Below are 14930 nucleotides of genomic sequence, written 5' to 3'. Positions count from 1 at the left end.
CGGCAAGTCAGGTGGGGAACGTTGGAGTCTGCAGTCACTGGAGCAAGCGAGCCTCCCTGCTCGCTTCCAGCTGCCTGGCTGCCGGCCGCCATCTTGGCTGACAGTTAATTTGCATAAGGATATGCTGATTAGCCAATGGGAAGGGTAGCGGTCGTACGCCAATTACCATGTTTCTCTTTTATTAGTGTAGATAGACTAGATGCCCGGTGCACAAAATCGTGCATGGGTAGGGTCCCTAGTCCTGGCTGGAGATCAGGGCCAATCTGTGGGGCGACCAGCAGAGCAATCAGGGGGCCCCTGCTGGCACCTGCCTTAGTCGGCCTGGCGCCACCTGCTCGCTGGCCCCACCCCCCACCAGTTGCCTCCCTCACAGGGCGACCGGCAGGGCAATCAGGGGGCCCCGACTGGCTCCCGCCTTGGCCGGCCTGGCACTGCCCACTCACCAGCCCAACCTCCAATCGCCCCACTGCTGCTACCGGTAGCCTCCCTCTACGGAGTGACCAGCGGGGCAATAGGGGGGCCCCTGCTGGCACCTGCCTTGGCTGGCCTGGAGCCTGCAAGCTGGGGGAAGCTCCTGCGTTGAGCGTCTTCCCCCTGGTGGTCAGTGCGTGTCATAGCGACCGGTCATTCCGCTGTTGGGTCGATTTGCATATTAGGCTTTTATTATATAGGATGGCTTCTAAAGTAAAGGAAAGGAAAGCTGCTACTTACAATAGAGTACTATGTAATCAAAACAGGATAGTAAAGATATCAAACTGAAATGCTTGCCTTATAACAACAATTTCTCCTTTTTCGACCACTGCTGCAGGTACATGGCTCAGAAGATCGAAGTATCAAAGTCACATCTTCTGTTTCTAATACTGTCTGATAGACAGCTTTCTGAAAATCTGTCAGAGAACAATACACCATCTACCAAGAAAAACACAAGGTAATTATTAGTATTTTTTCTATAGCAATAATAATCACAATGCACATAAAATTTCATAGATTACAATAGTGAAAATTGCACATAAACCATGTTTTTTTCTAGATACATGATTTTGACAATTTCTCCAATTCTCTCAAATTCTTTATTAGCACCCTATCCTAAACTATACGAATTATAATTTTATTTTAAAACAAACCTCCAAGAATTTGTTTTTTAATTAAAAGAAATCAAAATGTGAAAAAAACAACTTGTGAGATTTCCTTATACAGTCAAATCTCGTTTCTCCAATGTCTCCCATCTCAAACAATTTGGTTCTCTACCAAGTTGTTCATAGAAAAAATGTCTCAGTTGTTGACCAAAACTTCAGTTTTCAACCTGACAACCCTTCCTGCTGATACCTCAGCATGACAAAAAGCATCTCTCAGGCTATAAGTAAACAAAAGACAGAAAGCTTTTGTTGCTGGCAGAAATGGAAGATTAGCACAATTTTAAAACATAAAGAGGCATCAAAAATGCTAATGTTGCTAAGGGTGTGAAAGTGCTCACAAATCAACAATCACAGGCAAATGAATAGGCAGAAAAACTGTTGTTGATTGGATAAACTAAAAGTAGCAGGTGATAGCATTTCAGAGGCAGTGATATATGAAAAATTCATTTAAGGCTAGTAGCGTGTGGTCTGATAAACTTAAGAAAAGAAGTCTATATTTATAAACAGTATATTAGACATGTACTGTAAAAAAGAAAGGTAAAAACAGGGAATCATTTGGGGGTCTGGAATGGGTTGATTCAACTTACATTATTTCTAGTGGGGAAAAAATGATTCAGTTTTCAAACAAATTAGCACCGTACCCTAAACTAAACAAATTATAACTTTATTTTAAAATAAACCTCCAAGAGTTTGTTTTTTAATTAAAAGAAATCAAAATGTGAAAGCGTCTCGAACAGCCTTCCAGAACAAATTAAGTTCCAGAACCTAGGTTCTACTGTATAGGGTGGGGCAAAAGTAGTTTCATAGTTGTGAGTATGCAAAATACAGTTTGTTCTTATATTATTATTTATTAATTACTGTATTATCTTCCATATGAACAATGTAAACCTACTTTTACCTCACCATGTAGGGTTCTACATGATCAGCCTATCATGCAAATAAATGATTAAAATTTAGGTCAATAAAAAAACTAGATAAGAAACAATGGAAAATTTTAGAACAATGGCATGAATTATAATTACCAAATTACTTGGAAAACTTAGAAAAATATAAAAAACTTCATATTACTGAAAACAAGCTAAAGTATTTGTATTTAATATCTTCATATAAATCCATAATATTAGTAATAATAAGAGTTAAGTAAATACCCATGAAAGCAACTATAAGTTGCTATTTTGTGCCCAAATTAAAAAAGAAAAAAAAATATAAAATAATGCCGTAAGTTGCAGGAGATACAATTTACCTTCTATTTCTAGTAGCACTGGAAATTGGTAAAATTCTTCTAGCTATAGCTTATGTAAATAGGGTCATAAAACTAAAGACACCCATAATAGAACTTTGAGCAATATGAATAACTAGAGGCCTGGTGCACGAAATTCGTGCACTTGGGGGGGGGCGGGGGGTAGTCCCTCAGCCTGGCCTGTGCCCTCTCACAGTCTGGGAGCCCCGCGATCGATCACCCCAAAGAGGCCCACCCAGCCAGGGCTCCATGATGGATTGCCCCAAAGAGGTAGGTCCTGCCCACGCGGCTGGGGCTCCATGATTGATTGCCGCACAGGGGGTGGCCTGGGCCTCCCTCTCTGGGGCGATTGTGGAGCCCCCCCCACCATCGATCGCCCTGCCGGCTGGTGGTCTGGGCCTCCCTCTTTGGGGTGATCTATTGCGGAGCCCCTGCATCGATCGCCCCACAGAAGGTAGCCTGGGCCTTCCTCTGTGGGGCAATTTTGGGGCGATGGCGGGGGCCCCGCTGACCAATCGCATCGTACCCATCTTGGCTGGCCTGGAGCCAGTGCGTGTCATAGCATGGTCGTCCAGAAGGTTGTCCAGTCGTTCTGCTGTTCAGTCGTTCGGTCAGTTTGCATATTACGTCTTTATTATTATAGACTAGAGGCCCAAAGCATGAAATTCGTGCAAGGGGCTTGGCCCTTGCAGCCCCAGCTGCCTCGCAGTCCCACACCCCACCCACTGGTCATTCCAGAAGGTTGTTCCAGAAGGTCGTTCCACCATCCGCTCTAATTAGCATATTAGCTCTTTATTACATAGGATAGGGAAAAGTCATCCTATATAATAAAAGCCCAGCAGCCGAAATGGCGGAACAACTAGAGACCAGAACGACCACGACCCTCACCCAGGCTGGCAGCCCCCCCAGCGAGCGGTTAGGGGCAATCAGACAGGCAGGTGAGCAATTGGGGGCGATCAGGGAGACAGGCAGAGTGCTTAGGGGCAATCAGGCAGGCAGAGGTGGTTAGGGCAATCAGGCAGGCAGAGGTGGTTAGGGGTGGTCAGGCAGGCAGGCAGAAGGGTTAGGGGCAATCAGGCAGGCAGGCGAGCAGTTAGGGGCCAGTGGTCCTGGATTGCGAGAGGGATGTCCGACTGCCGGTTTAGGCCTGATCCGCAGGGATTGGGTCTAAATCGGCAGTCAGACAGCCCCCAAGGGATCTCAGATTTCAAGAGGGTGCAGGCCGGGCTGAGGGAACGCCCCCATGCATGAATTTCGTGCACTGGGCCTCTAGTTTATTTATAAATATTTATATGTGTATATCACACTACAATAGAATATTACCATAAAAATAAGACAAAAATGTGCATCTGAGCAAATACAGGAATGTCCGTATAAAACAGTGCTAGATTTAAAAATACTATACATAAAATATTAGCTATATCTTGACTCTACTTGAATACAAAGGTACATACAAGAATGAAGAGAATACAAAAAGAAGGTGGGGAGTCAATGATTAAGATGTGGAGGGAATTTTGAGTTATTATTTTTCCCAGTTTTGTTGACATATAACATTGTGTAAGTTTAAGGTGTATAATGTAATAACTTCATACATATTCATATTACAAAATTATTACAACAATAAGGTTAGTTAACACATCCATTACTTCACATAATGGTGTTTTAATATTTTTTGTTAGAACATTTAAAATATATTTTCTTGGCAACTTTTGAGTATAGACTATAGAACAGTTAACAAAAGTCATGATATTATGCATTAAATCCCCAAAACTTATTCATCTTATGAAAGTTTGTATCCTTTGACTAATATTTCTCCATTTTTCCTGACCCTTAGCCCCTGGCAACTACCATTCTACTCTTTTTCTAATAGTGTGGTTTTTTAGAAGAAATATTCTACATGTAAGAGAGAACATACAATATTTTCTTTCTCTGTCTGAATTATTTCATTTAGCATAATGTCTTCAAGATCCATCCATGTTGTCACAAATGACAGATTTCCTTCCTTTTTATGGCTGAATAATGTTCCATATCTAAATCGATGTATCACAAATTCTTTATCCATTCATCTGTCAACAGACAGGTTGTTTCCATGTCTTCACTACTGTGAATGATGTAGCAATGAACATGGAAGTTCTGTCCCTCTGAGGGCAATTTCATTTCCTTTGGATATATAATCAGAAGTGGGACTTGCTGGACCATATGGTAGTTCTAGTTTTAATTTGGGGGGTAACTACCATACTGTTTTCCATAGTAGTTCTGCCAATTTATATCCCTACAAACAGTGCACCAGTGCTCCCTTTTCTTCACATCATTGCCGACACTGCTATCACTGGTCTTTTTGGTAATTGTCATTCTAACTGGCATCAAGTAATGCCAGAATTGTGGTTTTGCTTTGCATTTCCCTGATGATTAGTGGTATTGAGCATCTTTTCATAAACCTGTTGGCCATTTGTATGTCTTCTTTGGGAAAAAGTCTATTCAGATCAGATCAATATTTAATCAGGTTATTATTGTTGCAACTGAATTAAGTCTCTTATATATTTTGGTTATTAACTTACCAGATAGATGGTTTGCAACTATTATCTCCTATTCCGTAAGTCTCTTATATATTTTGGTTATTAACTTACCAGATGGTTTGCAACTATTATCTCCTATTCCATAGGTTGCCTCTTCATTCTGATTGTTTCTTTTACTATACAAAAAGTACTTAGTTTGATAGTCTCACTTGTTAATTTTTGCTTTTGTTGCTTGTGCTTTTGGTGTCGTATAAAAAAAATCACCTCCAAGACCAATGTCAAGGAGCTCTTTCCCTATGTTTTCTTCTAGGAGTTTTATGGTTTCAGGTCTTATATTTAAGTCTTCAATCATTTCAAGTTAATTATTTGCAAGTGGTGTAAACAGGACTTAGTTTCATTCTATCACATGTGAATACCCAATTTTCCCAAAATATTTATTAAAAGACTACCTTTTCTCCACTGAATATTCTTGGCTCCATTGTCAAACATTAGTTGACTGTGGCTTTGTAGTATAGTCTGAAATCATTTTAACAATATTAATTCTTCCAATCCACAAACATGATATATCTTTCCATTTATTTGTGTCTTCTTCAATTTCTTTAATCAATGTCTTATAGATTTTTGTGTACAGGTCTTTCACCTCTTTGGTTAAATTTATTCCTAAGTCTTTTATTGTTGAATTGGTGTTATTAAAACATGTAGTAACATTTACTGAACACTTCTTACATATCACACATTTTAGAGCAACCATATGAGGCAGGCACTATTATCATCATGTACTAGATAAAGAAACCAAGGTTTGAAAGACTTAGCAAGGTCATAAAACTCATAAGTCAGGGAGTAAGGATTCAAACCTATGATATTTTATTTCAGAGCCCAATCTCTAAACTTCTATGCACAATTTTCTTTTCATAGTTTTATGGTATTGTTCTTACTAAATAGACAACTGACAACTAAATAATATATATTAAAATGCACAAAACATTTTTAAACAGTGGAGGTTCATGAAGTTTTCCAATTAAATAATATTTGCTTGAGGTAAAAAGTCAACTGTTATATCAATTTCCCCAACTTTTAAATCAGTATCATATTTTTCTTTCAATTCTATCTTTTTAAAGTAATAATCAACAGGATATCTTTTTTAAAAAATATATTTCTTTATTGATTTAAGAGAGAGGGAGGAAGAGATAGAAACATCAATGATGAGAGAGAATCATTGATTGGCTGCTTTCTGCACGCCCCCTACTGGGGATCAAGCCTGCAACCTGGGCATGTGTCCTTGGCAGGAATCGAACCCGGTACCTTTCAGTCCGCAGGCCGACGCTCTATCCACCGAGCCAAACCGGCCAGGGCTCAACAGGATATCTTAAGACTAAAGGGTATTTGTTAGAATTGCCCTTATTTGAGACAACATTAGTTAGATTTAGTTCATAGCAATTTATAGAACCTTTACTGCATTGTCTGAGCTAGAAGATCCACACAATTAAAAACCATAAAAGAGAACTACTATATTAAAAAAAATCCTCTTAAAGTTAACTCCTCAAATTTTCTTAAAACTGCATTGTCCCGTCTTTTAGTTGTATTTTTGAAGTGGTTGTTTGCGGCAGCTACTATATTAAAAAAAATCCTCTTAAAGTTAACTCCTCAAATTTTCTTAAACAATTAATATAATTGTACTTTTTCTACAAAGTTGTAAAATTCGGTTAGTTGTATCACTAAAAATAGCATTTTATAATAAACAAATGTAAAATAACAAAAAGTTTTTAACCATTTTGGTCTTGTAGCTAGAGTTAAGGTACCCAAGAATATACTGAATTATAGATAGTAGACAATGTAGGAATTACAAAATATGAACAGAAAACACATTAGGGAGAGAAGCTCTTCTTTCTTCATTGAGGAAGAATTATATAAAAAGTATTTTTGTTCTAAATAAGAGAAATCAGTTCAATGTACACTAATAATACACCTGTTAGCTGACAGGTTAGTAAAGTTAGTAAGGAAAATGATTGGGCTCAATTAATGTTTTCTAAAACTCTACATAAAGCAATTTTTTTTCACACTGTATAAAAAGCAAAAATTACATTAAAAATTATAATAGATTTCCTCTTAAAAATAATTTTTTTAAAAAAACACTCAGCCGAAACCGGTTTGGCTCAGTGGATAGAGCGTCGGCCTGCGGACTGAAAGGTCCCAGGTTTGATTCCGGTCAAGGGCATGTACCTTGGGTGCAGGTACATCCCCAGTAGGAGATGTGCAAGAGGCAGCTGATCGATGTTTCTCTCTCATCGATGTTTCTAACTCTCTATCTCTCTCCCTTCCTCTCTGTAAAAAATCAATAAAATATATTTTAAAAAAAATAAAAAAATAAAAAAAACACTCATGTAAGACTTTAGACAATAAATTATTTTTAAAAAGCACACACACAATTAGAAATTAATAATATATTCAAATGCAGTTCTCACCCGGTCTTCCTTCTTAGGCAACTGATTCTTGATTAGAGTCTTGGTACGCCTGAGAAACCATCCAGACATCTTTTTTGCAAGCCGTTGCATGGCCTTTCGGCCAGTAGCTAGTTCTCTTTTTGTTGCTGTGTGTCTCTGACCATGTTCTACTGGGTCAGAAAACTGCTTCTTGAAGTGGATCCTGCTACCTAAAAGTCCTGGCACAGCCCTTCGTAAAGGCAATAAGAAAAATATCAGTGCTTTATTAAATTATCTAAAAGGAAAGACATTGGCTTATTTTTGCTTCTAAGAAATAGACTAAGTCACTTTTTTGTAATGACAGCAATGACAAAAGGCAAGTAACAGTCTTTATGAGTTTTTCAGCAAATAACTGTAAGATGGTGATAAATTGGTAAATTAGTTCAGACATTTATTTCAGGAAACAAGAATAATATATAAAGATAGGTTTTCATGGGACTCTATTCTATATACTATGTTTGGGATCAAATACTTCTGTAAACAAATAATTGTGATTTTTTCCCCCCAGAAGTTAATAATTTGCAAACAAGATAACATTAAGGTAAGAAGTATTAAATAATTTTCCAAAACATAAAGTGTTTTCACTCACCAGTCCGTAACACACCACAGTTCTTTCATGTTGTTCTGAAGAATGGTTCCAGTGAGGCCAATGCGAACATTACACTTTAAAGCTTTCATAACTTCTGTTACTCTAGCCTTTGGATTCTTGATTCTATGAGCTTCATCCACAATAACAGCTGACCATTCCAAACTATTAAGTGAAAAAAAAAGGGGGGGGGGTAGGGGAAAATGTCCTTTGCTTAGCTTATATAATTTTTAAAAAGCAGCTTTCTCTATCAAAATTTTGGAATTTTTCCCCTCTTTACTCTTTGATGATCCCATAACAATCTCACCTAGTTAGTTAAATGGTCACAGGTTTGGACAGCCCATGAAAATAAAGTGCATATGGAGGCAAAAAGGTATAGAGATTCTATGTAATGATGGTGGAATAAAAAAAACACTCATTTTCACATCACTAAAATGACAAAATGAAATTTTAAAGTAATAAACAAGAGAAATAAATATAAAATATAGAAAGCAATACTGATAATGTTAAATCTGAATGAAAAAATCAATATAAACTCATGACTTTAAAAGTTGTATTATATAGCTTTATCTGCTAAAAAGGTTTAGAATCAATTGTTACCCAGCAGCAATGCGCACCTATAGCAGTCAATCCACTAAAAGGAACCAGAACCCCGGAGAAACAGTTGATTTCAAGTGTGCAGTAGGGGAAATAATGAAGAACCAGAAAGCACAGATGTCCAAAGACATCTCCCAAGGATCCAGGCTAATCGGAAATGTGAACATCATTAAGAATGGCTATGACGGAGTATAAAACACTGAATAAGTAAAACCCAGGAAGTTCTATGGAAGAAAAATAATTTGGGCTTTTACCTCTGAGGGGAACCAAAGTTTTGCCACCTAAAGTATGCCTTTGGGATATTGATTTTAAACTGATTATTAAGAAACAAAATATTTAGAAGAACACATGACCCTCCCCTTTCCTGCCTAAAGGAATTCAGATAGAAAAACCACTTCAAGAAGGGAATCTTCTTAGCATATTCACTTTAGCATAATCATCTTAGCACACACAGAGCAGATATGACAACCAGGGAGGATCCAACAAAACTCTGTTTGCCAAATTCCCCTGTGTCCATTGTGTGGCCCAGACAACATTTGTTTACCAAATTTGCTATTTCTTGTCTCCCTGTAAATTACCTACTTTCCCTCTGAAATCCCAGCCCCCTGCCCTCCTCCTTTGTGCAAAATGGCATATAAACCTCAACTGCCCAACGAGTCTTCAAATCTCCTATCTATGGCACCCACAAATGTATATCCATAATAAATTTTGGACATTTTCTCTTGTTAATCTGTCGCATATCAATTTGATTATTAGTCCAGATAGAAGAACTTAGAAGGTGGGAGGAAAGATATCTTTTGCATCCCCACATCTCACATACACAAAAACTAACTCGAAATAGATAATAGAACTAAGCATAAGAGCTAAAATTATAAAATGTAAGAAAAAAATCTTGTGACTCTGAGTTGATACATTTCTCAGATATGAACACCAAAAAAATTGATAAGTTGGACTTCATCAAAGTTAAAAACTTTGCTCTTGGTCTATAGACACCATTAGGAAAATGACAGGACATGCTGCAGATTAGGAGAAAGTAGTTGCATATCATAACCTAGTAAAGAACCTGTACACAGAAAGTATAAAAAACTGTTACAACTCAACAAGGCTAAAACAATCCAATTTTAAAAGCTGGGTAACGCCCTAACTGGTTTGGCTCAGTGGATAGAACATCGGCCTGCGGACTCAAGGGTCCCAGGTTTGATTCCGGCCAAGGGCATGTACCTTGGTTGCGGGCACATCCCAGTGGAGGGTGTGCAGGAGGCAGCTGATCGATGTTTCTCTCTCATCGGTGTTTCTAACTCTCTGTCCCTCTCCCTTCCTCTCTGTAAAAAACTCAATAAAATATATTTAAAAAATTAAAAAATAAAAAATAAAATAAAAGCTGGGTAACAATTTTATTAGATATTTTACCAACAAAGATATACAGATGACAAATAAGCACATAGAAGTTCTCAACATCACTAGTCATTAGAGAAGTTCAAATTACAACCATAAGATACCACTACAAACCCATTTGAATGGCTATAATTTAAAAAGACGGACAATATCAAGTGTTGACAAGGATATAGGAAACTGGAGCAGTGGTTCTCAATATGTGTATGTAATTTTTGCTATTCATTCACACAACAGATTCACCTAATTAAAATAATTCATGAAAATGACTGTCTTAGTACTGAGGCACCACATGCATAAAAGGTTGTATATAAGATTTAGTACAAGTCTTAACATTCTTTAGCAGATACTTTTGGAGAAGTTATAGAGGAAATAGAATAAGAAACTGTGGAAAATCTGATGCAGCGTTTTCCTTTTTAGAAAATAATTATTATAGACTGCCAATATCAATGATACTGAAATGAAAATAAATCATGCTAAAGAATATTTACAGCTTTTTAAAAAATTATAATATAAAGGTACAAATACAATTGAGGTAAGCAGAACAATACAATCATTCCCATTATTGCCATTACCTGTTAAGCTCCTCCAGACATAAGCGCAGTGTTTCATAAGTTGTTAGAGCGATTTCACACTTCCTCTGCTTTACGCGAATCAGCTCATTGTCTTTTTTGTTACCATGTAAAATAGTGACTCTGAAATATCCCCAGGTGTCCAATTCATCCCTCCAGTTGTAGAGGACAGAAAGAGGAGCAACTATTAAGAACATCTAAAAGAAGAAGAAAAAATTTGATTTTCTAAAAATTTCTTATTTCCTCAAAATGAAAAAGAACCTCAAAGTGAAATCCAGATTATCAATAGCCTTATTTTTTTTTTATTTTTGACACTGTAGTTAATAATAATAAATACAACTGAGAAATTGGATATATCTGGAGGTAGAAGACCACACACACAATAAAAACACTTTACTATTTCATTAGTTTTTATTAGGACTAAATAGATAGTTAACCCTATCCAAAAAAACCCAGCTATTTTTTATTTCCCCACCAAAAAAGGAGTTGATAAGAGAGAAGTAATTTTACAAAACAGAAAGAGGTATGATCAGAATTCCAGTAACAACTTCAAGGAGGACTTCATTTCCCTAGTCCATTTCCTCTCCTCCTCTTTCAGGTACTGTCAGTTGAAGATCTGGAAAATTTACTGGAAAAATCAAAGCAATTGGAGGAAAACCTTGGAAATTCCAGTCAAGATGGCAGAGGAGGTAGACGCTGTGCTCGAATCCTCCCACAACCACATCACAGTTACAACTAAGCTACAGAATAACCATCATCGAGAACTACCTAAAGTCTAGGTGAACAGAAGTCCTACACCTAAGGATATACTGAAGAAACCAGTTGGTAGGAAGGGCAGATGCTGAACAGGTTGGTCCCACACCCACGTGTGCATGTTAAAAATCAGTAGGGATATCTGGGTTGAGGAGGTTCCCCCTGAGGAGCAAGGGGTCCCACCCCCACACCAGGTTCCCCAGTCCAGGAAAAGAATTCCCATAACTTCTCACTGTAAAAAACAGTGAAGATTATGGGGGAGAGAAAGGAGAGAGAGAGAGAGAAAGAGAGAGAGAGAGAGAGAGAGAGAGAGAGAGAGAGAAAGAAAGAAAGAGAGAGAAAAGGAGGGAGGGGGAAGAAGGTAGGGGTGAAAGGCAACCATTAGTGTCAATTAAGGTGGCTACTAGTATATTTCACCACACCACCAAATGGATCTTTCTTTACTTCTCTCTTCTCCCATTCTTGTTCTAAGATATTTTAAAATATTTAAAGTATTGCTTTCCCTAGTTTTTCTCTCCCCACTGTCTGCTAAATGTCACAAGCGATACATAAGAGACATGTAAGTTCGTCACCGACATTTAGAACCGAAGAACAACTGAATCCAGGGCTAAAAACAGCACCTGGACTCTTGGAGAATTAAAACACATTAAGAACCATAATGTTCTTTTAGGATCAAATTTAATTTGATGCTCAGGATCCATTTATGCTATTAAATATAATAAAGAGAATTTAAAGTAATAATAATTACCTTAAGCCAATACTTTGCAAAAGTTTGCACTGAAAAGTCCCTAATGATACACAAAAGTAAACCTGGACTTTTCAGCAATCTATAATAATAAAAGCATAATATGCTAATTAGACCAGATGTCCTTCCGGATGACCTTCTGGACGAAGCCAGGGCTGCGAGGGAAGCCTGGGTCCCAGGTGCCAGAGGGAAACCGGTACCGGCAGCTGGAGGAAGGAAGGCCTACTCTTGCATGTATTTCGTGCATCAGGTCCCTTTTAAAAGAATCTTTTAAAACTTGTGGAAAGTCGTTCATTATCATAATATAATAAAGACTTCATAAAACCACTCTCTTCATCTCTATCCAGTTTCCTGGATGCTGAGAAATATATAAGTCAGACACATAAATATAGTATACTCTTTTTTTGCATTTCATTACTTTGTTAGAAATATTTTTTTATAAAATCATGTGTAAGATATTTAAAAACATACATCTACAAAGGAGAAAGCTGACACATGGACATGAATAGTACTCATAGTCCCATGGTCAGAGAGACAGAGACCAGCCTAGACCTTAGTCTTTCTGATTCCACCTTCAATGTCCCTTGTATAAGAAGAATTCATTTCATATTTTGGGATTGTAGTCTTCTAAGCAATTTTAAATATCAATGACACCCCTTTGCTACCAATATCTACAACTGTATCATTTTCATTCTCACATAAATACAAACAGTACATGAACTTCAACTAACTTTGCATGCACATTCATGAATATTTAACAAATTAATCAAACTAAATCATATAAATCTAGCCAAGCAAAAGATTGAAACCCTAAAACAAGTTCAAGCTGAAATTATATTTTGCCATTTTGAGAGTTAATCATATTTAACTTGAGAATAAAACTGCTAATCCTTCAAAAATTAGGTTTACAAAACAAATATTCTAATAATGTTTTAAAAGTCTTGTTTTAAAGTTTCTTTGTGCTTTTGTAATATCAGACTCATGAGTTGTATACTCCTAGGTATCTTACCTTTCTTGCTATAGAAGAAGGGGGTTCCTTTTTCAGACTTCTTAGTAAAAACTCTGGCATATTATTTTCAATATCCTCACGAGTTCCCTTTTTATGCAAAATGGCAGCCAAAAATGAAATAACCTGGAGAAAAAACACCTTTTTCAATCAATGTGTATAATGTATCATGATGGACAATATTTTACTGCTTACATAACTACCTACCTACTTAGTAACAAACACGCATTGGTTTTATTTGTATTAACAAGGATAATATGCATGTTATCCTTGAAAACAGTAAAGGAATTCTCACATTGCCTCTCCTCCATGATAAGTTCTACCCACTCAATGAATTATTTCTTGATCTCGTCAGTTGGGACATTATTTTCTTATTTGCTTTGATCCATGAAAACGAATTGTTCTATTAGGACAAACTGCATATATTCTTTTTTCCTTGTAAAATGTAAACTCACTGGGATAATATTTAGCTCATAAATTTGTGTACTTGTTTATCCAATCAATATAGGTGAAATGACACAATGGTATTTTAAGATAAACTAAGATAATTCATCAATATACATACCATTCTAAAAACCAAGTGAAAAAGATAGACATAGAAAAAAAGAAATATAACTTCATATAATGAAGAGCAAGAAATAATCAATTGTACTTTAGTTGCTTGGCAGCTATGTGAATTTGGGCCAGTTAGTTAACCTCTTTGAATAACTGTAAAAATATGTGAAAATAGCAAAAACAATATTGGCAGGGTGTTTTAGAGATTTAAGGGAAAGTATGAGCTACTCAGATGGGGGAAAAGAAGTTACTATTACTTTAGAAAAATAAATTATAAAACCTAAAAAAAGAGAGAATTAGCAAAGCTATAGGAAAATAGAATTTTTAGTATGAGTGTAGATATTTATACTCTGAATCCCAAGTAATAGAAAAACTGAAGTATTTGAAAAGATAAAAGCTGAAAACTTTAAAAATGTGACCAAAAAATAAATAAAATAAAAATCAAGTCATATAGCCCATATCCACTAAGAACATCAGGCCAAAAATATAAATAAAAATTTTTAAATCCAAAAGTTTAGGTGCTTCATAAAAAACTGTTCAAACCTTGAAACACTGAAAATAAATCTTAAAAATATTCAGAGGAAAAAACAACAGAGCAACAAGTCCACAAATAACTGAGCTTGCAGCAAAAACAATGAAAGACACTATAAATAGAATACCTTCAAAGTGTGAAAGAAAATAAATCAATCTAGTTTTATAACTAGTGAAATTATCATTCAAGTGTGAAGATATTTTCAGACAAACAAAACCTGAGACAATGCATTACCAAAACAGCCACACCAAAGAGAATAACTAAAGGATGTTTTCCGGACAAAGAAAACGATTCTATTTAGAGCAGGGAAAACTTAAGAGCAACAAAAATAATAAATACATAGAAAATATAAATGTATATTGACATTATGAAACAATAATAAAATATTTTGTTGGGATTAAATAACAGAAGAATTAAAAGATATGACAACAATATACATGAGTTATAAAGGGCACAACTGCAGTTACTATATTCAGAGGTCCTTAATGCTATCTGGTCATTTCAAATCATTGCTACTTTCTTCCACCAAATTTCACTCCTCCTTCCTCTGAGTCTAGCCCAATTTTTGTAAATGTTCTGCATACAAATTGGTTGTTACAGAATAGTCATGGAGATTTAAAGTATGGCCTAGGGAATATAGTCAATAATCCTATCTAATAAAAGACAAAAAGGGTAATTAACCATACCTCCGCTACACTTCCCATTGGCTAATCAGGGCGATATGCAAATTAACTGCCAACAAAGATGGCGGCCAGCAGCCACGCAGCTGAAGCGAGCAGGAGATTTGCTTGCTCCAGTGATGGAGGAAGCCAAGGTTCCC

At 36.5% G+C, this 14930-nt stretch overlaps 1 protein-coding gene across 1 annotated transcript in view; it reads right to left on the bottom strand.

The window, feature by feature from the left end:
- ERCC6L2 (excision repair cross-complementation group 6-like 2) overlaps positions 1–14930 on the bottom strand; it is a 127285-nt gene that overhangs the window by 91338 nt on the left and 21017 nt on the right. The window contains exons 3-7 of the mRNA XM_014545690.1: positions 13027–13149; positions 10523–10716; positions 7962–8123; positions 7355–7562; positions 769–909 (exon numbers count right to left, since the gene is read on the bottom strand). Coding sequence (XP_014401176.1) covers positions 769–909; positions 7355–7562; positions 7962–8123; positions 10523–10716; positions 13027–13149 — 828 coding nt within the window. The remainder of the gene's footprint in view (positions 1–768; positions 910–7354; positions 7563–7961; positions 8124–10522; positions 10717–13026; positions 13150–14930) is intronic.

The sequence above is a fragment of the Myotis brandtii genome, unplaced genomic scaffold (assembly GCF_000412655.1).
Source record: "Myotis brandtii unplaced genomic scaffold, ASM41265v1 scaffold419, whole genome shotgun sequence".
NCBI classification, from domain to species: domain Eukaryota; kingdom Metazoa; phylum Chordata; class Mammalia; order Chiroptera; family Vespertilionidae; genus Myotis; species Myotis brandtii.
This window is presented reverse-complemented; position numbering and strand designations above follow the sequence as displayed.